Source organism: Tyto alba, unplaced genomic scaffold (genome assembly GCF_018691265.1).
Source record: "Tyto alba isolate M040663 unplaced genomic scaffold, T.alba_DEE_v4.0 Super-Scaffold_14, whole genome shotgun sequence".
Taxonomy (NCBI): Eukaryota; Metazoa; Chordata; class Aves; order Strigiformes; family Tytonidae; genus Tyto; species Tyto alba.
Genome location: NW_024881276.1, coordinates 26,706,667 through 26,730,360, shown reverse-complemented (window position 1 = coordinate 26,730,360; position 23,694 = coordinate 26,706,667). Strand labels below are relative to the sequence as shown.

Sequence of the window (23,694 nt, the reverse complement as noted above, 5' to 3'; positions counted from 1 at the left end):
CAATCGTGATGGAGTAAACTTAGAGCAAGCAACAGCAGAAGAGTTGTAATTGTGAAACTTGTTATTTATGACAGGATTTGAGGTTACAGTTGATCCCCACTCTGCCCGTCTGCTCCCTCTGAGACCAAGCTAGTATACTTACAGGTAAATTAGGCAAGTGTCACATAGCTGGTCTTTGGCTGGTCCTATCTCATATGATCAACTCATACCAAGTGGATATAGCCTTGTTTATGGACTAGTATGGAATCTGGAGGAAGAAGCACAATTTTAGTCAGAAGACATGAAAACTGTTTGCCTACATGCCTTGAATATTAGTTACAGCTGAATTGTGTTTCAACTTAGAGAATAGTATTATTTTACAGACACTGAATGTTCTTACATTATCACCTTAGTATATAGTGTGTAAGATATTACTTCAACCAGTGGTGTAGCTGATATGGAGAGTACTGTGATAGACAAAAATGATGTTGGAGCTCTCTTGTTAAAGCTGAAAGTAAGAAACAAAAGAGAAAAAAAGAACAACAAACTTGAAAGGTAGTGCCCTTATGTTTGACTTAAGAGACTTCAGAGATTCCTGGACTGAGACTGAGCTGGTGGAATGGGTGACATGAGGTATGAGGGCTTCAGATTTTCTGATGTATGGAGAGACAGAGCTCTGACTGTAACAAAACATATTCAAGTGTATACTGAGTGTCTTTACCACAGAGTCTTAGTGTCCAAATGCCTGACAGAAAGGTCTGAGGTGTTCTATCACGAGCCTTATTTGCTACTCCTTGGCTGACAGGTTTGATTCTAGCTGTGATGTGGAGCCAGATGCTGGATAGTGCCAGCAGGTCTAGAAAGCTGCAGTAATAGAACCAGAGAAACCCAAACCAAATGTTCAGGCTGTAATGGCTTAAACTCAGAAGAGGCATGCACTGCTGTGCACTGGAACTAGGCAAGGATGTGTTGGATCACAGCACAAAATGAATCTCCTAAAAGCAAAGCGGGGAGATGTGTAGGGATTGTGGCTAGCTGTATGCACTGGTGTAAATATATTTGGAGGTATTTTAGGTGCACATTTTCTGGGAATGATGGAGCGCAGTTCAGAAATGCCTAAGCACTAACTAGGGCTATTTTTGGAAACGGGACAACTCTTATGCTAAAGCTTGTTAACCTTGACAAGGGTTAGTAGGCTCTCCTGGAGTGAATCAGTGAGACTATCCGGAACAGTCCTGTCAAGTCTGCATCTCTAACAGGAACTAGTAGGATTACATGAGAAGCAGTTTTTCACAGAAAGTGTCATAGTTTTGTAGGGGGTATAGGAGAACTTTCAAGGAAATTGGGTATCTGAACAGATTCAGAATCACTGGGCAGATTGCTGGAAAGCAGACAGTACCCACTGCTGATGCCTGGGGATGATTTGCACTTTTATGTCCTCTGTGACCTCCAAAATAAGCCTTGCTACCCACCAGGTACCCCTGCTCTGGGCACCTGGCTGTCCATCTGCCTTGGTGATCCTTTGTTCTCTATAAATCTAACACCAGAGGAATTGCCAGGCATTGGAATAGTAGTGGGCAGCATCCTGACTGCAGGAGAAGTTAGATTTCAGGGAAAAAGCTATCAAGATCATGAAAACTCCTAAACTGGTACAAGTGTATAACTAAGGAGATGAGGCAAAAATGAGTAGATCTGAGGACATCTTTGACTTCTTGAATTTTGGTGTTATTGGACTTTTTCCTAGTGACACTCAGGATGTGAAGGAAGACCAGCAATTTGTGAGGGTGTTTTTATAGATACAACACTTTGCCACTGTTGTGGTTTAGGTCTGATTGACAGCCAACCACAATGCAGCACCTCTCTCTCCCTTCCCCTCCAGCAATGAGAAGGGACAGAGAGCCAGGCTTGGGGTTCAAGATAGGACTGGGATGGGGGAAAATCCCCCTTTTATGATCACGAGCAAAAGGCAGACTCGTTAGGGGAAGAAAAAAAAGAACATACATTTATTACAGACACTAACAACACATAACAGAGTAGGACAGTGAGAAGCATTGCCACATCTTGAGAACACCTTCCCCCCACCCCTCCCTTCTTCCCAGGCTCAGTTCTGCTCCCGATATCTCCACCTCCTCCCCCAGTGGCGCAGGGGCAGGGAATGGGGGGTGCAGTCAGTGCTGCCACTTCCTTCATCTTCGGTGAGGGGAGTGTCCAAAACTTGTTCCCCCCTGCTCCATTGTGGTCCCCCTCTCACAGGAGACAGTCCTCCACAAACTTCCTCCGACTTGAATTCCTCCCATGGGCCGCAGCGTTCCCCACACTGCTCCGTCATGGGTCACTAACTTCCTCCGACTGGATTCCCTCCCACGGCTGCAGCCCTTCCCGAGCTGCTCCGGCGTGGGACTCCCCCTCATGCTGCAATCCTCCCAGCACTGAATTACAGCAGCGGGGCTACCTTTTCCCATGAGACCCCGGCCTTCTTCGGGCACAGAACCTTGATTATCCGAGCAGGAACAACAGGCTGTAAATCAATGTCTGCTCCACCGTAGATCTTCATGGGTGGCAGGGGGGGGCCACCCTGCCGTCTCACCACAGGATACAGGGGGGTCTCTGCTCCGGCACACCTCCCCCCTCCTTTCTTCCTCCGTTCCTCCACTGACCTTGGTGTTCACGCAGCTGCAGCAACTCCTCCTCACCAGTCCGACTGCTCGTCACCACGTCCCTTCTTAAATACATTATCACAGAGGCGCAGCCGATTGGCTCAATTTCCCAAACAGAAGTGGAGCTGACGTGGAGCTGGGGGAGCTTCGAGAAGCTTCTCACAGGGGGCCGCCCCGATAGCCCCCTCCCCTGCCACCAAAAAACTCCACCACTCACTCAACCCAGGACAGCCACAAAAAGTTTGGCTTCGATGAATTGGTGTTTCTGATCCAGACTTAGTCAACTGATCCATTCCTGATGGGTGCCACTACCCACATACTACTCTACCTTTGCATCTCTGCTAAGAAGCTGTGTGTGTTTCAGCAAAACCCTCAATAGGCAGCTGTGTGAGGTTGGGTTGGTCAGATGAGTGCCCTCTTCTACTAGGGGATGAAGGAGTTAGGTTTTGGATGTTGAAGATGGACTTTTATTTAAAAGAGACCAAACAAGCCAAGTGCAGACTTCATCAGACAAATGCAACATAATCTGGTGAAGGGGAGAAGCTGGGCTGAGATGAACCACCGTGTAATGCCTAGCTAAACATGAAAACACATTTGAAAAATGCTGAAGTCCAAGTTTGAGTGGGTCAGTAGGGGAGAGGTACAGAGACAGAAAAATAATTCTCATAAAAATTACAAGCATGTCTTTCACTTCAGTTCTAGGGCTTTTCATTCTCTAGCCTGAATGCTTTAAGTAATGGGATTCTTGCTGTTTCTCTCCCTTTCTCTTGTAGAAAATACACTTTTCTTTTAAATACCCAGGATTAAATTATTTTTGTTTTAAAATACTGAGTACTCTGAATGTTGACTCTTAAACATGTAATTTTAACACTAATTGGAATACTCTGAAGAATGCCTTTTATTTGAATTTAAGCGATAGTATGTGGTGTTCTGGAAGGAAATCTGAATGACATTGAAATCTCATTCCTTGAATGCCAAACATAATAGAAGAATGTGCAGTAAAGGGAGACAGAAGATGGAAACTGCTACAAATTAGAAACATTAATTTGATAGGAAGGAAGAGGAAGAATTTACTATACAAGAGGAGATGACTAGTCAGGTGACTTTCTGCAGATGACATGGTGGAAAAATAAGATGTGGCTTCATACCTGTTTCATACATACCACTATTCCACTCAGATCTGACAGATACACGCTTACCACCAGGAAAGAGCAAACACATTGTTGGCTTGGCACACTTTAAATTGTGTGTGCCATCACACATGTGCCGCAGCTGAAGCAGGGCAGCCAAATGCCTAAGGCAGACCAGCTTCATGCCAATTTTAATTTGCCGGTCAGACTTGGCTAGCTATCACTTCTTTCCTTCAGCAAGCTACTGGACAGCATGAACATCCAAGCCAAGCTGAATGAAGCTCTCAGATTACAGGAGTAGTTATTTGTTTCACAGGGTTTTTATTCTGAGTGCTGCTTTGTACTCTTTGCTTGGACTAGAAGCTTGGTGCATTTCCATTTTGGAACTGGACTTACGGCATGTATCTGCAGATGCAGAAACATTGGTAGCAAAGGACCTAGCATTAAGGCTGTAAATTTTTAAAAAAATGTTACAAAATATCTGAATTCTAGCAATATCTCTTGCAGTCATGATATGTAAGCCTTTAATAAATCCTCTTGTCTGACTGCAGTGTCAGGCAGCACATGGCTGAATTTAAGAAAATGTTTTTACCTGCTTTCTGCATTAAACTTCTGAGGAACTTATTTTCTGTTTAGTTAGAGGATGGGTATGTTTGAATATAAACAAAATATATGGATGACTGTTTTCTGGAGGAGCACATTAGGGTCTTTTTTTTTTTTTTAATGGCATTGCATGATGGTTTGCTAGGTTCATGTGTGAGTAAGGTGAAAATGTCTAGTTGGGTAACAATTCTCTTTCACTTCATATGCAAGGCATGAAGTGCAGTATGGAGCCTGATACATAATGGCAGACTGAAGACAAAGAATGACCAATGACTAATTGGAGTGGAGAAACTTGCAAGTTTTCATTGAACTTGAATTGCAAAACACAGTTCTTTGGAGGGAGTGTTTGAAACAATATGGGGGAGCTTTTCTGAATCTGCCTGACCGTGTTTCCCCTGGACTGATTTCATGGCTACAGCACTACAGGAACTGTAAAGAACTTACTCTTAGGGTGGGTAACCTGGTGGGTCTGTCCTGAGCCCAGGGACCCTGGGAAATACCTACAGCTGCTCAGTGAAAATTTCTTTATCTTCTCTGATGCTATTAACAATGAAGTTGATAGCAGCATCAATTTCACTGAGCAGCTGCAGGGTCCTGGGAGCTTCTGATTTGTGAAAATCACTACTTTTTGGCCAGCTCTTAGACAGAGCGAGTGATCTGGCTTTTCTGCTTGCTGTATGTCAGTGTTTTTGATTGTTGTCCCTGATTCCTGGCAATCAAGGTGACCTTGTGCATTACCCTGTTCATTTTCCTTTTTAGTACTGTAGGGTTGTTTCTAATTGTTTGGCTGCAGTTTAGACTCATGAGGCCAAGACAGCTTTGCGCTGAACTGCATCACACTTTAAACAAAATCAGCTCCCCTAAAGAGTCAGTGGGTCATTTCTGGTAGACTAGAACAATGTAGGACAAATCTGTAAAGCAAGGTCTCATTTTGAGGCAGCTTCAGCAGCCAATTCAGGGTTCCCCTCACATGAATCATTTTGTGGCACAGAGCCAGAGCTAACAGGTTTGCATTGTCTCTCTGTGCAGCCCCTGGGCAGGGTGTGTTGCCAAGGCTGTAACACACTCAGTCCAGTGATGCCCCTGCTACTGGAATAGCTATAAGGAAGTTACTGTCATAACTGCAGATTGGTGGGGGCTGCTTGGAGTTGCTCCCTGACCAGATTGGCTGCCCAGGGTTTTGAAGGAGTAGAATAAGTGATGCATAAAAGTCCTTGCCGCTTCATCTTGCTTTTGTCTTGAAAATCAGAAGGCTCTGCCCTAGAGTTAGGGCAGAAAGTTCCTTTGCATGGTAACTTGAAACTGCCATAATTAATACATTTTTAAAACCTGGCTGGCCAGTTACTAGTGTAGTCTAATAGCATCTGTTTACCTCTGAAATATGTGGGGAAATAGGAAGAAAGTGGAAACAAGTTTTTAATTGTACAGCTGGAAATAAAAACAAAAATCAACAGAAAAAATGCTACAGTTTTTTCAGTCTAGGAAGAAGCAGCCTGTTTTAATAATGATAGCCAATATGATCAGATATGAAGCAATTTATCAGTGCAGACTTTTGCCGTTAATAACCCAAGCTGTCCCTTGAAGACAGCCTCTAACTCAATTACAGCTGGGTTTGTAGCTCAGCAAATTAAATTACCCTAAACTTCAGAAGGGTTTGGAAGAATGGAATATAACATAAATATCTGTTACAAAACGACCATCCATAATCAGTTATATTATGCCAGGACTCTTGACTCCTTAATTGGCTTAAGGCACTCTTCCTATCTGGGCATCCTGATATTAAGGGATACCCAAGGTACCATCTGAATCCAGATGATTTTCCCAGGTCCCCAAGGTTCTGTTTTGCTGCTAACCAGATGCCACAGTCAGTTGCCATTAGCTGTACTGCCTGCACAGGTGGCCAAGGCTTATAATTTAGGCTACATGGATGTACCCATGTTGCTCCATGTTTTGCTCTTTTGCGGAGTAATGATTGCTAGGAGGTGATGCAACATCACAGGGAGATACAGCTTGATATGTTTTGTGGTATGAAGCAGTGACTTACTCCAATTTTCAGTTTCCAGAACAAAATTGCAGTGCCTCCTCTCCATGGTACTGCCTGTTACCTGTTCTGGTACCCTGGTACAACTGTTTGTGGATCAGAGACATCAACTATATTACTGAAATGATCAACAGAAACAAGCTGTGCATTTTCTAGCTGGATCACTTTAATGATTGATTTCAACACAGCTCTGCTGAAGGGTTATTTTTAACTTTAATAATTTTAGTGCTCCTATTTTCTGTATGACCTTGCAAACAATCGCAGGCAAACAAGTGAGGCCTTGGTGATGGGAAGGTGCAGCTGGATTGGGCTAGACTGGGAAGTAAGAGTTCTTAGGCATGTTTCCTGCCCAAAAGTACAGTTTCTGGCACTGTAGTGCCATGTCTGATGCTACCAATAGATAAAAAATAACAGGAGAAAAAAGGAAGAGACCACCTTAAGAACATCATTCATTTTTTCATTTATGCCATCTAGCTTAATCATTTTTTATGTAATTGCAGTATTCCTCTTGGGTCACCTTGATGTTTCCTCTGTATCAATTTCCAGTGTAATTGGGATACGGGCTGTATCACCCATGTCCAAATGAGAGCTGAGGTAATTTTTTGGCAAGTGGTGTGAGAAGGCTTACTCTGTAGTTGATTTTACCCTCTTTGCCCTTTGCTAAACAAAACTTAACATATAGTTTAGAGAAATTCCGCAGTACCACATTGAGGTTCTAACTCTACTCGTGTAATTCTGTTGAATTGAAGGCAATGACTTGACTACATATGAGTTACCCCTGTAAATATGCCTTGCAGCATCAAATCCTCCATTTCCTGCAGAAAGAGGGATTACTTCTCATGGCTGGCATGGTAATTAACAGGATTTGGGAAATACATTCTTGCAGCTGCTTTCGAAATTAACTTCAAAGGGTTCCATTAATCCCTACCTCAGAAAAAAAAAAGTGATTACAGTGTCTTTGGAAAAATATCTGCTTAATAATGTTTTAATTCAAATTATAACATAAATATTAAGCAAGCTACTGTTTGTGCTAATTATGTTGTTCACATTTGGTGTTGGTGTAAATATTCTGTTTAGAACATTATATTTAATCTGAATACAAAATCAGCAGGTTCTCACTGCTGACTTATAAATTATAGCCCAGCATTGGGAAAAGGGGCACAGTGAAAGTTCTTCTCTGTGCTGTTAGACTATTTAAAAACAGCACTGTAAGTGGGTTCTTACATCCCAAACAGTGATTCTCTCTGCCTGTTTTCATCAGGTGTCTCATTTCGCTGGAAAGAGTGCTGGGTGCTGAAGCTCTGTCTGTGTATGCTCAGGAGTGCTTGTTCTTGAGGACTTAACCTCAAGCCAAAAGCTCTGGGCAAAAGTGAACAAATCACACCTATAAGGCAAATGCCCATAGCTCTGCAAGCAACCCTATGATTAAGGCATGTAAACAAAAAGTGGTTTACGTGGACAATGACCACACTGCAAACAAAATAACCCAGGAGCTGGGATTGCAACCCTGTCTTTTAACTACCCTGAAAAGCCACAGCTTCAAGGTTACTCCTTCAGTTCCCATTGCTTTTCCTGTGCTTTGTTGTTCAGTGGATCAGTGGAGGGCCAGGGCCTTCCACTAGCATGCCTCCCTGTGCTGTGTCATGGGAGCTGTGGGTTCACCCTGGCTAAGCAGTACCTAAACCTGCATGCCCTCTTTCTTGAGGAAATGCAGAAACCACTACACCAGCAGACAACCTACCAAACTGCATTTCACAAGCTGCAGCTTGTATGGACAGCTATACCTTGAATATAGTGCTTTCCTTCTGTCTATGAAAGTAGTGTTTTGAGACTTAATTTGCACCAGTATAAATGACTGTCAAAGATGCAAGGATATGAATGCTGAGGTCCAGGTTGTGTCCTTTATAGAAAGATGAAAGGAAATTGCGAAGAGATTGTATCTTGCCCAGATAATTGCAATAGCAAGAGCCAGGCACTGGTTCACAGTGTCTAGAAGGAAAATCTGTAGTTAGCCAGAACCTTGTTGTTAATTTCTGACAAACAGTACTGTGGTTTCTAGGATGACAGTGTGCACGTGTGTGAATACTCTTGTGCTTTCAGTGACTGCAAAAGTCATAGAAACCCAGTGCTGGTCACTGTGCCAACTTACAGCCACTGCAGTTTGAATCCCATCAGTTCATCTCAGTCCACCTGTGGAGTTTTAATTTATTAAAATAGCTATAGGGGAGCCTTAATAAAATTAAGGACAATCAAGAGCTAGTCAAGTAGAACACTGTTTGACCCATAAAGATAATTACAGAAATTGTCAGTGCCAGGGATCGTTTAGTTTTGACAGCGAGTATTGAAAGATTCTGGCACCCTTGTTCTGGCAATATTATGCTTCCCTGGCAATGAAAGACAGCCAGACAACTGGCTGTAGAAAACTCCCTTTGAGTAAAGGAGCATGCAGAGACGGTACTACATAGTCCTAAAGAACTGAGATCCAAGGGTGAGAGTGGATGGGGAAAAATGGTAGACTCCAGAAAGCTACTTCTACCAGAAATGTAAGCTTGGTCATAACCAGGAGGTGACTGCTCTGTACTCAAGTGTATGTTGATACATATTTTTCCTTTCTGTCAGCTGCCCAGAAAAGGTGGTATGTGGTTTCTTACAATGATGTGTAAGACAGAAGTAACAGACACATTATGAGATTTATCCCTCAGACAAAATATTGGCTAGATGTTCTGCACCTGATGCAATTACCTTAAATGTGGGCTTTGAAGGACACTTTCATCTCGTAAGTATTCAGTACCATGTCTATAAAATGTGGGGAAAAAAGTGGAAGAACTTGTAAAGGAGACACAAATAGACCAGTAGGGAGAGTTTGCTTGTGTAGCTTCCAATGCAATTTTCATTACTATATTCAAGCTTCTCTCTGGGATTCTTCAGTTCTGTCTACAGATGTGCTTTAGGTGACTAGCTGTTAGTAATATGAATCAACCTGTACATTACAGAAGTTTGGGATTTGCCATCTGCCTGTATTGCAGACTAATTTTGTGAAGACTTATAATAGGAGACGACAGGTGAAATGGCAGAATTTATGCTCTCTAGCACTATACTTTCTCTCCCAGCTGTTCATCTTCATGCTTTCTGATAAATAATTCAAAAAAATAGTGGTGCTAAAGTTCCAGCCCCATTACTTAGAGGCAGGGTATCCCTTGCAGCTTCAGCAAACAAATTTTTGTCACAGTAGCATAATTTCTCCTGCTCTTAACTTTTTGTCTTAAACATGGTAATAACTTTTGTCCTTCTACTGTATTGTGGTTGAGTAGTTTTTCACATTTAAAAGTGTGAAATGCTGAGTGCTATCGTTTGAAGTCGATATGTGACATTAAAGTTGTCAAACAGTGAAACAGAAGTCTCCATTGAAGAAGAGTTTAAATTATCACACTGAAATAGTGAGTTCTGCAGAGTATATCCAGTCATCCCAGGCCATAGCTGCTTGGTTCTTGCCCCTACTTAAATTCTGAATCTTCATTTAGTTTCTGACACACAGCTTGTGTTCTTCACTAGTGAAGCAATTGCAAAATTCCCATTGATTTCAGTTGGCTCAGGATATCACCTCACTGCATAATTATTTTCAAGTGACATGTACACATAATATATTAATCTACTGGTAATAGTTGATGCTTCCCTCAGTGCCCACAGTTGCTTTTAAACTGAGTATCTTTCTGGGTTTTTTTTAATAGCAAAAATTATACCTGCTGTTAAAAACATGGAAAACTCTAGATTCCTAGAGCCAGGGGAGTTGTATATAATATGCCTGGGCAGGAGGTACATGGAAGATGAGACTGTGAAGTATGGAGGTCCCACGTTTGATGGTCTTCTGTTTTTCAATATGGACTTGTCCAATTCATTCTTTAGTTTTTAGGAGGCGTGCATGCTAATGCAGTGTTCTCAAAATTCCACATAGGGAAAACTAAAACATACTATGGACCTTCAGGCACTAATGTCTGTGTAAGAACTATGCTTTGGGATCTGCCTATGCCTGTAGTCTAATGAACCTCAACTGGGGCTTACTTCAGTAGTCTAAAACTCTCAGTATCTTCAAAGATCAACCAACACTAAAGATCAGCCTGTAAAAACTTTGTTACTTAGGTTGTTCCTGGATAAAGTCAACCCTAATTTTCCTGATTTGAGAAACTGTACAGGAAATACTTAGTCCTGAAAAAACAGCAGGTAGAAATTGCTATAGCTTCTGATGGTTCTGCTGTTGACTAGGAAGCTTTCCTTGTTTGGAGAACATGGAAGGTCCTTAAGCAGATATTTACAGTGACATTTTAATTTCAGAAAGATCATAAACTTTATAAATTTGTAAAATGCATTTTTCAGTACTTCATTTTAAGGCTAAAGCAGCTGAACTCTTTTCAATTAAAGCAAAAAGCTATGAAAAAAAAAGGTGCTTATGAAATAGTTTAGTTTGATTCAATTTATATTTCTTCCAGAAAAAATTTTGTATGGAGAAGAGATGGTGGTGCAGAATAAAGGCTTGCTTGGCACACAGCTGGCTGACCCACAGCCATTTTTGTGTTACACTGTACCAGCATGTATTTCTTTGTCACACATGTAATGCCTTTTGTTAGGGATGGAGTTGGTAGCAAAACAAGGCTTCAGAAAAGCTTAAGATATGCCAACTTGACAGACAGAACATCCTAATAAAATTTCATATGTGTCAATGAAATAATTTTTTGTCCGGAGTCAAGTCTACACTCATTCTCTCTATTCACTTTACAAAAACTTTCCACTGTTTCTATACTCTTAATTTTAGCCCTGGATGCTCTTTCATTCTTTTGTTCTAGAAATAATATATTTTGAAAATATGCAGCCACTGCTTTACTGGGTTACAGTGTGCTGTACCTTGTTGGCTCTGCACTAGGATAAAGTAGCATAATAATGTTAATACTGTAAGGGCCCATTTGTCAGAACTTTCTGGCAGCTTCATGTCCCTGATCTTTGGCTTTTTGTGGCTCATTGAAAAACAAACAACCCCTCTGCCCCCAAAAATTCTGTAATCAACACCTGGCTACAGTCTCTAACACTGAGGTGCTAATTGGAAGCATAACTGAAAAGGTCAGACTATTTCTAGGCAAGAACAGAATGTCAGATTAAAGGCAAAAATTAGGCTTGGAGGTGCAGGAGAGGCTAGAAGAATGAGTAGAAAAGCTGCAGCAGTAATTTAACATTCTTCTTGAGAAGTCCTCTGTGCTGCAAATTCACTTTTGACCTTAGTTTGTACACCTAGGGGACTAATTTAGTACAGTTCTACATACCACTTTAACTGCCTGCTGTGTATAGCATTGAGAATGTAACAGGAAAGTAAACCTGTTCTGTTCTTACTGGAATTTTGGGCATATGGCATTACGCCTTTTCCCTTCCTCTTCTGACAAACTGGGAATGACTTTGGTTTTGGAGACATTTTTAATGATGTGCCTTTGATGTTCTGTTAAAAAAAAAAATTGAGTTAAAAATTAATACAGCCCCAAGCAGACATGAACTGTTTTCTCCCACACAACACAGCAACAAAACTGCTTATCCTGTTTTACTGTATAATCATTACAGTTTTGTACTCATGTTCATTTTGGCTGTTTCTTCTTCGGTGGGAAGTATTCAATGCTTCTGCCTTAAAAAATGCTGGGGAATTTTAGAAGCAATCTTTGAATGAAGGAAGCTGGCTACAAGCTATATGAAACAGAAAGTGTTAGACTGCTTCTATCTTTTAAAATATGGTCAGCAGCTTGAGGATTTTCTGTTTAAAAACAAACCCCAGAAATTAATACTGTTTTTCTTGTATTTCATAGATTTTAATTTGATCTGTTGCATCTGAGCACAATATCTGTTATACCAGCTTTTGGAGGGCTTTCATCCATTGCTTCTTGAAAATACCCCTAGTAACTCTTCCTCATGGTTAGTCTTCTTGTGCTCTGAAGGACATTAACAAGATAAGCTTTGTTTTGCAGCCTCTGGTAGCATCATGAAAGGTGATGAAAGAAGCAAGAAACTCCTGCTACTAATATGAACATCCTGAAAATATTTTAAAAAATAGGTCCACTGAATTTATTGAAATAAAAGGCTAAAGGCTTTGCTGTTAGATGATCACACTATATATGGCTTCTTTCATAAGTTGCAATACCTTGTTAATGAGAAAATGATTTTCATTTTCAAATCCATTTCACTCACTTGGGAGACAGCACAGTGCTTATAGATCAAAATATGTATATAGCTGAAGGAAAGGCTATCAGAAGCTTGTTTGGCAGACTTTCAGGCTCATTCTGTGTATGTCCAGTGGTCACCAGTCAAATGAATCGCTGTGGAATACTTAGACTGATTTCAGACTTAAAGAAAAAATCTTGACCTCATGGATAGAAAAACGTTCACTGACCCAAGCCAAGTTTTTATTTGTTTTCTTTGATAACTTTCCCTTCTCCCTGAGGGGCAATCCTGAGACATGAAATAAACGTGTGGATCCATATTCCAGCACTCCATCAATATCAGACAGAACATGACAGGTATAGCCTAGGGAGGAAAGAGAAGCTTTCATAAAGGCTAAGTAGCACAGCCTGAAATGCTCAGGAAAGAAGATAACTTAAAAAATCATTTAAGAATAAACAGGAGAGGAAAAAGCAATATAGTTATGATTTTATAGATAGGAAAAATCTGGTATTTTGTTTTTTTGAGAGGTCCCGGTAAATTAATACTAAAATCCAGTTTCAAGTGTGTACTGAAATTGAAATATGGAAATATTAACCAAACATTAGAGGTATAAAGGTTAATATCTTTAGCAAAGCTGGTGGTTGGATGGATTTATGGATTTCTGGCTGTTGGTAACTTATGCTTTTGTAAAAGATGTTGATTCCTTTAGCATTCCAATCTTTGTTATTGGCCAAGTTTTCTCTCCTGTTTTTAGCTCTGAAGCTCCAAGGAGAAACAAATATATTTCCATTGTATGGGGAGACTGTAGCTGTGGTTATGGAGTTGGTTGTTTTCTCTAGGGATGCTCTGTCTCATTGCACAGAGTGAAAATGAGGCAGAGCCAGTAAAGCAGACATACATGCACCAAAGTCTGCCACAGAGAAGATGAGAAACCCCACCACTGGCATATGTATGCATGGTAAACCATATGTAGCTGTTCTGTGTTCTCCTGAGCGATTTGAAGAGGTTTTTTCTTCTCCCCCTTTTGCTTCTAGAAGAGCTAAGAGTACACCTGAAGGTTTTGTACTTATGTTGTAGTTATGCTCCATGTACGCAGAATACCCTGAAAATACCACTGCTGTGGGAGATGAAGGACAGAAACCAGAGCAGTAGAGAAGTTTAACCAGATATTCTAGAGTAAATACCTTCAGATTAGTATGCCTGTATGAATTTTAATAAGTGAATTGATACAACTATTCATATTTTGGTACAAACTATTTCGTTTACAGTGTTACTGTAGCTGTTGATGTTCCTGATGCATGAGGATGTGCTGCAGCTGGATTTATTCACTGAATTTAATACTCCTAGTTTTTTTAACATGTACAGCCTTGGAGGATGAATTCTTTAGTCCATTTTAGTAATACACACAAGTATGAATACCTTTGCATAATAAATGCAAGTTTTGCCATACTTGCTAAAGTACCTTAATTCCACCTGTGAGATGCTTTCTCTGGGGGATGCAGCACCATTTTCATAGTGGCCATTCCTAAGCTAGAAAGTTACTTAGTAGTGTAATCACACTAATACAGCCCTGCCACTGTAAATGTTTCTTTGGATGGCACTTCTGTTTGCCACATGCTACTGAGAGTGACTTAATTCAGTCCGTTTCATGGAAAGTCATGAGACTATTTCTTGGGCAGAGTGAATTGAAGTGAGAAGCTCCATCTCCACTTGTAGCCAAAGCAGAAAGATGAGTCTTCTTGCCAAAGACAGGTCAGAATAATCATGGAAATAGAGGCACAACAGGGACCTGAAGAGATGTCCTACTGTAGCTCATACCCTTGCACTTCTGGAAACTTGATTACACATATCCCATCACTAACATAACTACACATGGTTGCATGCATACAACTGTACCTAAATGGTACTAAGCATTCCTGTTCTGACTGGTAGTGTTTTGGAGCAACATTGCATGAGAGTGAATGACTATACAAGGTTTTGAGAAGAAATCAGGCTGTAACTGCTAGTAATTTCAAGGGGAAAATGCATGTTCAAGTTCTAACCACTTGTTTTGGGTTCTTTTCCCCTAACAGAGACAAGGAACCGGAGCTACAAATGGAAAAGACAAGACATCTGGTGAGAATGGTAAGGGTAGACTGTATTTCTTAATGGAGAATATTGAGTCAAATTGAGCCAAAATATTAAGTGTAATGATAAATGTCAGGTATCAATGGCCTTGGCTTCAGATCTTACCTTTTGAATGTGTGTTAAAAACTGGAAGGGCTTCAGTGGGATTGTTTTCTTTAGATTTCTGTGTTCAAATCATCTACTAAAGTAGCAACCTGATTCTGAGTTTGTGCTATGGTAAACCAAAGGGATCTGTAGGAGTCAGTGCAAATACAAATGAGGCTAGAACAAGACAGTGTTAAGTATATGTGAAAAGGACATCAAGAGACTAGGTTAAGTATTATGAGAAACTGCTACCTGAATGGGGAAGGCAAACAAAAGTAAACTGATTACAAAGGACTTGCTCATAAACATAGTTTCTGTGGTCTGATTCATCCCACCTAATTTTAGGCCCATAACTAAGATACTGAAGTTAGAAGCCACTTGCAAAGAGCTCATTTGAGTCTTCATAGAGATAGGCTATTCATGGAGCAGCTCACATGGAAGGACCATATGGCAAATAGGCTCCTAACTTCAGCACTCTACATGAGCAAATCTGGACTCATGCTCCACTGCCTGAAGGGGTGAGTCACTGTTTTTTAGACTTTACCAAAGGGGCTGGCAGAAACCAATTTCTGCCCCTTAAGTGGCACAAACAACTCTAATTGGAAAAGGTTGATATTTTTTTTTTTCCTGAAGAAAGTCAAACTGAATTTCCAAAGAAAACAGTAGTTTTTTTAGCTGAAATCTCATTTTATTTCCTATAGGAGGCAGAAATGCTTTACACACAAATGATCACTTGATTAAAATCCAGTTACTGTCAAAAACATTTTTCAAAGGAAAACATTTTGGTTAGATTTATTATATACCCAGCTGAATGAGGCAGCATCAGTTTGTTCATTCATGAACAGGATGAGGATTTAACTATACAAATATTCTGTCTGCTTCTATTTAATGATCCAGTTCTAATCAACAGAATATATTCTGGTAGTCCATGCCATCTACTAAAAAGCCTTCTCTGAAAAGCCAAGGGTTTTCTGAGGTGGGATATTTGAGTAGTTATTTGAGATATGCATTTTGGCCTTTATGTGTTTGTCTGAACAGAATTTTTGGGCCCTTTGAGACAACACATCCTAAAATATTAAGAGACTTCTTTATGCTTAGTTTTTGTATTACAGAGGTGTGACTTTCCCACAAGGGCTGTTTGCATAATATTACAGTAAATGAAATCCATAGATGATGTTCCCAATATGATAAAACTCAAATTAGGGTGGAAAAAAGAAATAAATATTTTGGTTTGTTATAGTGTCTTGAATTAGTGGGAACAAATGTACCCTGACAGCAAAGCCATTTGCATTCTCAAGTAAACAGGAAAAGAAAGCAAGCAAAATTATGTCAGCCATTTGGGCAGCATGGGAAGCATGTTTTCTCTTTACTGTTTGAGCACATTATGAACTGAGCTCATTTGCCTTGTATTTCTTCCCAAATAAAATTGTCCTCTTGTCAAGTTTAGCTTAGATTTACTGATGCTGCAGCCTTTTTAAAAGCAAATTCTTTTTTTCTCAAAGGGAATTTTGAGTGAGAAAGGGCTGCATCATTAATTCACAAATATATGATTCTAGTTGTAGCATAGTTTTAGGTATAATATAAACAGGAAGATATACGGTTTATCTTAGACAAATGGATGCCAATTATTTTTTGTAATGAAATTAAAACAAGAAAATGTCACCTATGTAAAATAGAAGAGCAGTAGGGGAGATGGAATAGTCTTCTGATTTTACTAATCCCCATGCTTGGATGAAAATTAAGCAGAATCAGAACCTTGAACCGGAGATTGAATTCTAAATCAAAGCAGGAAAAATGTATAGCTCTTTGTCCTTATTCGCTGTGTGTTGTTAGAACTCAACAGAAGTGCTTTATTCCTCTGAAAACTGGGGTGTGCTGTAAACCTACATACACAATATAAATCCTGTTACATGTTTTTTGGCCAGAAGTCTACAGTATATCTGTTTTAAATTTTCATTGTGACTGTTATCAGCCTCTTACTCAGATGTTTGTTTCCCTGTCAAAGGAAACTTTCCCTTTTGTTGAGAAGGCATGGGAGAAACCAAAAAAACCTTTCATCATCTTGTTAAAATCATGCTTTGAAAATGTTTACAAAGGCAAACTACTCTGGTTGCTGTCCTTGCTCTTGATTACAAGATCAGGAAAAGGTGCTGAAAACTAGCCCTCACAACAAAGAGGCACAGCTGTTTTTAGGGGTTTTGATTCAAACAGTGGAGACACTGCTATGGGTCAAGTTTTGTTAGTGTGGTGTTTGAAGAAAATTAATTTTGGGCCTGTTCCTAGGCTGGCTCAAAACTGGAGAAAATAAAACTAATGAGCATGGTAATCAGCGTTCTCCCTCTTGGAAGACAAGTATGGTGTTGCTGTCACTGTAAGGCATTCAGGGAAATTTAATCTCTGAAGATTCCTTTTATAGTAGTGTTAGTTTTGGTAGACATGAATACATGTTCTTGTTTGACCTTCATTAGATTGCAACATTATATGCTTAGTTGTATTTAGTTCCTACCGTCACAGCAGTGGTCTCTCTTAGCTAGCCTCCCTTTCAGTGGAGGATTTTATCACACAAAATGCAGGCTCAGTCCCAATGTCTACTGAACTGGCATTGCCTTGTTCTAGCAGCCTTGCTTGTTGGCTCAGGTGGATAATCAGTGAACTGAGCTTCAGAAAAGCCAGTAGTTTACAGCAGTAATATGCTACAGTACAAGAGTTTATGGTATTTTCTTTTCCCATTATCACACACAGTCTATACTGTTATGTTGATGAATGGAGTGTTGTACTTACATGGGACCTTCATTCATCAGTTATCTTCCTTCACCTGCCTTGAATAATCTTCCAGACTGCTAGGTGGTAAGGTGTGAGGGACAAAGCTCCCTCTTCTCACCTTTCAGAGCACTGGTCATTAGTGGACAGGATTCCTCTCCACTATATTTTGTGCAGTATATACCACCATATCTTCTTGGGTTTTATGCAGCAACAAGCCTGGTAGTTCTTGAAACTGTATCAGTATTACAAACACTGAATAATCACTCATGTTGGAGTAACTTTTACTCACACTGAGAATTTTACTGTTAACCTTCAGTGACTTCTCTGGATGTTGGTCAAGCCCTAGATGACATTTGTCTATTGTGACCTTTTGAACAAGTTGTAGTTTGTCCTTTCAGAGGTTATGATCAAAATCAGATGGTGATTCATGTCTTCCTAAGGAAGAGTGACTACTGCATTAGTGTGCTCTCATGGTACATCAGTGGCTAGTGAAGTCAGTGGAAGAGCTCTTGATAGCTTCAGTGGGCACTGTATAATGCTGAGTAGGTTTTCCATCCAAAAGATACTATAGTGCTGTCAGGGAAGTCCATGTAACTTCATTCTGTTGTTGGAGGGGGAAAGACAAAAGTATTGGGAGTAAATTACATAAACTAGCTTTCCTGGGTGAAAACTGGTCAAAGGAGTATTTTTAAAGATACACCACCCTAATAATTAGCAGTAATACTATGCATACAGAAACGCCTGTATATATATATAAAAAATTGTACATAGGAGCCATGTAACTGTAGCTGCCATAACCTCACTGGGTCTTGAAAGGACCTCAGTATATCTGAAAGCCAAGACATACTTATTTGTGTATGCCATTACAAACTTAATTTGTCTATCATTGAAAATCCAAAGTACTATTGCCATTCACCCCCTCCTATATGACTCTGACTTGATCTAATAGAGTCAGTGTGAATTAGAAGCTATAATTTCTTTTGCTCGCCTGTTTGATCTGGTCTATCATGTTTGCAAATTCATCCCAAATGAAAACAGGATGTTCCTACCTTACTATCCTTACTACCTGGGCAATGTCACAGAGTTCCTTTGTAGGTTAACACTTGTCACTTCTCATTCTGTTTCACATCACCTTGTGGTTTTTCTGCTATGTAATTTGCAAGCTGGTTTACAATCTACTCTTTACAGCCTAGTAATACTGGCAGGAAAATTATTGCATCAGAACCAATTATTTCTGTCTTCAAATTTAGAATCACTCTTTTTCCTATTAATAGATCTCACCCTTTCTTCTGAAACTATGTAGGGCATGTGATTATTAATTGGTATTTGTTAATCATTTTCTTGGAATATCAGATTAATCATTCAGCAATATGAATATAGTAACAAAATACATGTTTTCATGTGATGAGTTCCGTAAATTCTTGGGTCTGAGTGAAATGAAAATTAGTAAGTTTTGTATAAACTGATGTTATGGTTGATTAGGCCTATACAACCATGGCAAAATGGTCAGTTGTACTGAAAAACTGAAGCCCTTTTCAGTTTCTACTCATTCTCAAGCATTTGTCTTGTTCACTCAAACCCAGGACATGGTGTATGACCTTTGCTTTGGGGTGGTCAGAAAACCAAATGAATAAATGCTCTGCATTTCCTCCTCTCCATACAGCACACCAAGGGATGCCTTTAAATAAGGATAAAGAAACAGGAGAGTTAATAAATAAGAATTTACTTTACATCTAAAATGGAGCCACCTAAGCTCACTTAAATCTGAATGCTTCTAGAAAACATTAACAGTAATGATAAAGAATTGTAAAATAATCATGCATGGTAGAATAAAGATGCCTCTCTAGTAAGCTTTCCTGCTGGAGGGATATGTATCTTGCAGTGTTATCAAGAGTCCATTCACCCACTTCATCTACTTAAGGAATTTGGGAAATTCTGCATTCTGTGCATACTGCACTCAGGAATAAAGAATCTTGCTAGGTCTGACAGAGTGAATAATAATCCTCATATTTATTTATGCAGAGTTCTTAGCTTAATAGAGCTTTAATTCCTGGCTTGAGTCCAGGCTCATTATTGTAGTATGGTCTAATATAAATATCTGTTTAAGAACTTGAAATTAATTTTCCACTAATATTGTCCAATGACTAAGTAAAAATGTACTGATTTTGGCAACAGCCCTACAAATAAACTTGTGGAAAAAAGATTTTGAAAAGGGAGGGAACACATGAGGCTAATTTGTATAAATATTCAAAGGATCTCATGGAGCATGGTTTGCTATATCTGCCCAGGTCTAGAGGTCATGTTCTTTAGTCACAGGAAGGGACAGACTGAGCTGTCTTTAAATGCCTTGTGCATTTTCTTTCCCACAAAACTTTGCTTGTGTGGCAAAGATGAAATAGGTCATGCAAGCAACTGCTGAATCAATGTAAAAAAAACCCCAACCCTTTCAGACTGCTGCTCTCTGATATTTCAACCCCACAGCACTAATCAGAAGTTAGAATGAGGAGTATTGTTGTGCAACTAATACTTTTTCCTGGGTATTAGATTGAATGCTGGGATGAAAATTACCTTGCCTTCTTATCTCTTTTTACTACGGTGTTCTGCTAAAATTCCCTTGTCCCTTGAAAGGAGTGCTTCGCAGAATATGATCTCCCAATCAGTAATGCAGTCTCTTCCACTTCTTTCAATCTATATCCAGAGCCAAATTCTGTCCTGTCTCATACAACCTAGTTGGTGTTAGTGGGGATTTAGGAAGTGACATGTGAATTACTTGCTGTACCTCATGCCCCATCTCTTAAAATAAGAAGTCTGTGCCTTGGCGACATTCACAGAAGTATGTGTAGCCATTAAGTAACACAACACCTTCACAAAGCCTAAATACAAAACTGTTTGAACCCTCAGCATAGTTACATAAGTTGTATTTGGTCATGTACAGATTGCTTGGGCTCAGAGGAAGGTGTAAAAATCCTGTGTGAACTCAACACCATGATCTATAAATCAGAGCAAGGAGAAAAATTCAAAGTAAACAGTTCTAGACAAATGCCATGTCAAGGCATAGCCATGCATGGCAAAAACAATGTAAGCAGCCTTATCTGCTGAGTTTCATTTTGGGCACTTTCTTGGGGACAGCTATATATAAAGTTTACCCAGAACAAAGCCAAGTAAGTCTCAGGTCCCCTCCTGGCCTCTTTCTCTTCCTCTGCCCAGACTGGTCTGTTTATCAAGGAGCCTGTTCATCTCTTCAGGCAGCCAGCATGTTGGCTAAAGAACGATCAAGCCTTTAATAACAAGGCGTTCAGATTGTTCACAGATCATCCCTAGAGAGGATGATGAAAGGATGAGAGAGGAATCACACATGAACTTCATTTCCTCTCCTAGGTGAATTTCCATTTCATGAGGCCAGGGATAAGTATGTCTTCTCCAGAGGAGTACTCTGTGTTTGTTTATTTGGGGCAATGATGACAATGAAGGATTGTTCACAAAAATTTTTGTTTCAACAACTTCTTATGTTTGTCTTACAACAAAAACTTTTAAAGCAGTAATTTTTATGTGTGCTTGAGAGAAAGTAGACACCTTCTGTACTGAAACTTCACCTACCCCCACAAGTATCTGTACACATGCAGTGGCCATCTGGTTTCATGGAGAGGATCCTCTGGTGGAGTTTAAAGTAATGAATATACATAATCTAAACTTAAGTAATACTTGTAAGAGAGCAGGTACTGTTCTTATTCTTATGTTATCTGACAAGTCAGGTTTGATACTGTGCATTTCTCCTGCATTTCCTCTGGTAATGAGAAGCTTTCATTTTAAAATGTTTAGACAGAAGTATTAAAAAAAAAAAAAAAAACAACAAAAAAAACAACAAAAAAAAAAAACAAACTAAAGCAAAGAAACCCCAGTGTATTAAGTTTAATTAGCAAAGATAGCAGTGCTCAAGTAGTCTGGCCAATGTCCTGTCTTTGGACTTCCCTGCAAGTTTTCATTTTGTGTATCATTTATAACTACTCTCATGACTACCAAATAAGTTCATCTACTGACACAAAGAATATAGCATTATGCACATGTAGGGTGTCTGTGTGTATGTTGATATAAAATGTTAATTATGCAGCTTTTTCTTGCATGTTTTGTGTTTGTTTTTTTTTTTTTCTTCTCTAAGACTGCACTGGAGAGGAAAAGAATGGTTTCTGATCTGATGAAAGAGTACCAGGGGAGCAAATGAAATGCAGAAGTCCCATAGGGGAAAAAACAAAGCAGAACAACACTACCATAGAACAATTTCAGCTTTAACTCACTTTCTAAGGCCTTATATTTTGAAATAATTTTATCTTTTTATTTCTCCCTCTTTTCTTCCCTTAGAGGAAGAGATGAAAAAACCCTCACACTTAACACTCCTGCAACAAATGAATCTGCCTAGGTACTTATATGGTCCTCACCACCATAGTAACAGAGTGTCTTCCAAGTATTTAAAAATAGAGATAACAATAACAATTTTTGCCCCAGTCCATCTCTTTCTTTCCAGCTTGCTATGAGAATAACTTGATTAATTTATGGCATCTTTGTTTTGCACACAGTGCCTGCATGCAGCTTGGGAGACTTCTGTGCCTGCTTACATGTGATGCTCTGAGTGCACCCAAAAATTAACCTTCATTTTTAAAAATGTGAGAATTGAATACATGTATACAAGTATGTATACTTATATATGTTCACTCATACAGTCTGCTCCTTTGCACTTTTGGAGATGGTAGAAATTAGTAGAGCTGCAGGATTCCTGCAGTATTGAGTTTAGAAACAGCCCAAGAAATCATCATGAACTATGCTCATTTGGAACTTAGTTTCAGTAGTTAATGGAGGATCACAGCCCTGTTGTGTTAGATAGTGTGCAGACACCACCCTCCCCCTCTCCCCCGAAACCATACTGTCATGCAAACCAGGTTCAGTTGAGAATATGGAGGAGCAGTGAAATTGCCTGAAAGAATGGAGATAGGAGTGGTGTTTAAGTCTGAGATCCAAGCCTCTTCAGAATACCCACAAGTATCTTGACATGCTCCTTTGTCCTTGGGGTTTTTGATATTTGCATTGACTGTGGCCTGTTACACTCTGGCTTTGGCTTTCTGACTCAGTTTCTGCTGTTAGCTGACAGCCATGACTTCCCTGTTTGGTAAGATTTTTGTCTCAGTTTCTTTGTCTTTTCAACAATGACAATGTGACTTGGATGCAGCTTCCTCTAGCATTGGGATCCTGGCATTTAAGAGGTACCTAATTCAGTGGTATTAAACTTAATTTTATTGGTATTAACAACTTAAAAGGTGTTAGGAGCCCTAGTCCTTTGAGAAGCTGGTCTATAAAGATTGGGCTAGGTCATTAGGGAAAAAAAGTTAGTTGTAAATTAAGAAAACAGTAATAATAAAGCTTTGGTGATGCTGCTGGTTTTTGACTTTTAGATGACTCATAAATATCATGGAGTTCCCATCAGGTATTAATGTGGAAAGGCAGAACTGAAATTATGCCTTTGCCAGGTGCCATATTTCTTTTGGAAATCAGTCTGTAATTATCAGTGTGCTGCCTGACTATGCACCAGGGAGGATGAAACTTCTTTCCATGACTGGCATGTGGCTGACACTCACAGGCTTGCTGCCACACATGTGCACTCATTTGAAACCGTACTGTCTTCAACACTGAGGCAAGGAATGTTTAGTTCAGTTTTGCTGCTGGTAGGAAACCAATTGAAGGACATGGGTTATCTAGAGACTTGTTTGTCCCTAGTAAAACCAATAATGTTGCCTCTGAAATGAATCTTCCCTATTTCATCAAGGATGGTTTAGGGCTTTATCAGGATTAGAGTCAATGACATATGTAAGCTAGCATATTTACACTAGCAGTTGATAGATCTGGACTGACTTGCACAAGTTGCAGATCTATCTCTGCATGTTCCCAGACATTAACAACAGATGATTAAAAGGCTACAAGAGGTGGATGTAGCTCAGCAGCATGTTTTTTAGTTTAATGGAAGTAAAAAATGAAAGAGGAATACAGTCAATGCACAACAGTGGTTACCAGGATTTATTGTTGTGGAAACATGACTTTTCTTGACTGTATGCACTATCTGCCTTACTTCATATGA

The 23,694-nt window shown here is 39.7% G+C and overlaps 1 protein-coding gene across 1 annotated transcript in view; it reads left to right on the top strand.

The window, feature by feature from the left end:
- The window catches only part of PCP4 (Purkinje cell protein 4), a 52,447-nt gene that overhangs the window by 5,940 nt on the left and 22,813 nt on the right, over nt 1-23,694 (top strand). Inside the window, exon 2 of the mRNA XM_042789028.1 lies at nt 14,672-14,723. Coding sequence (XP_042644962.1) covers nt 14,672-14,723 — 52 coding nt within the window. The remainder of the gene's footprint in view (nt 1-14,671; nt 14,724-23,694) is intronic.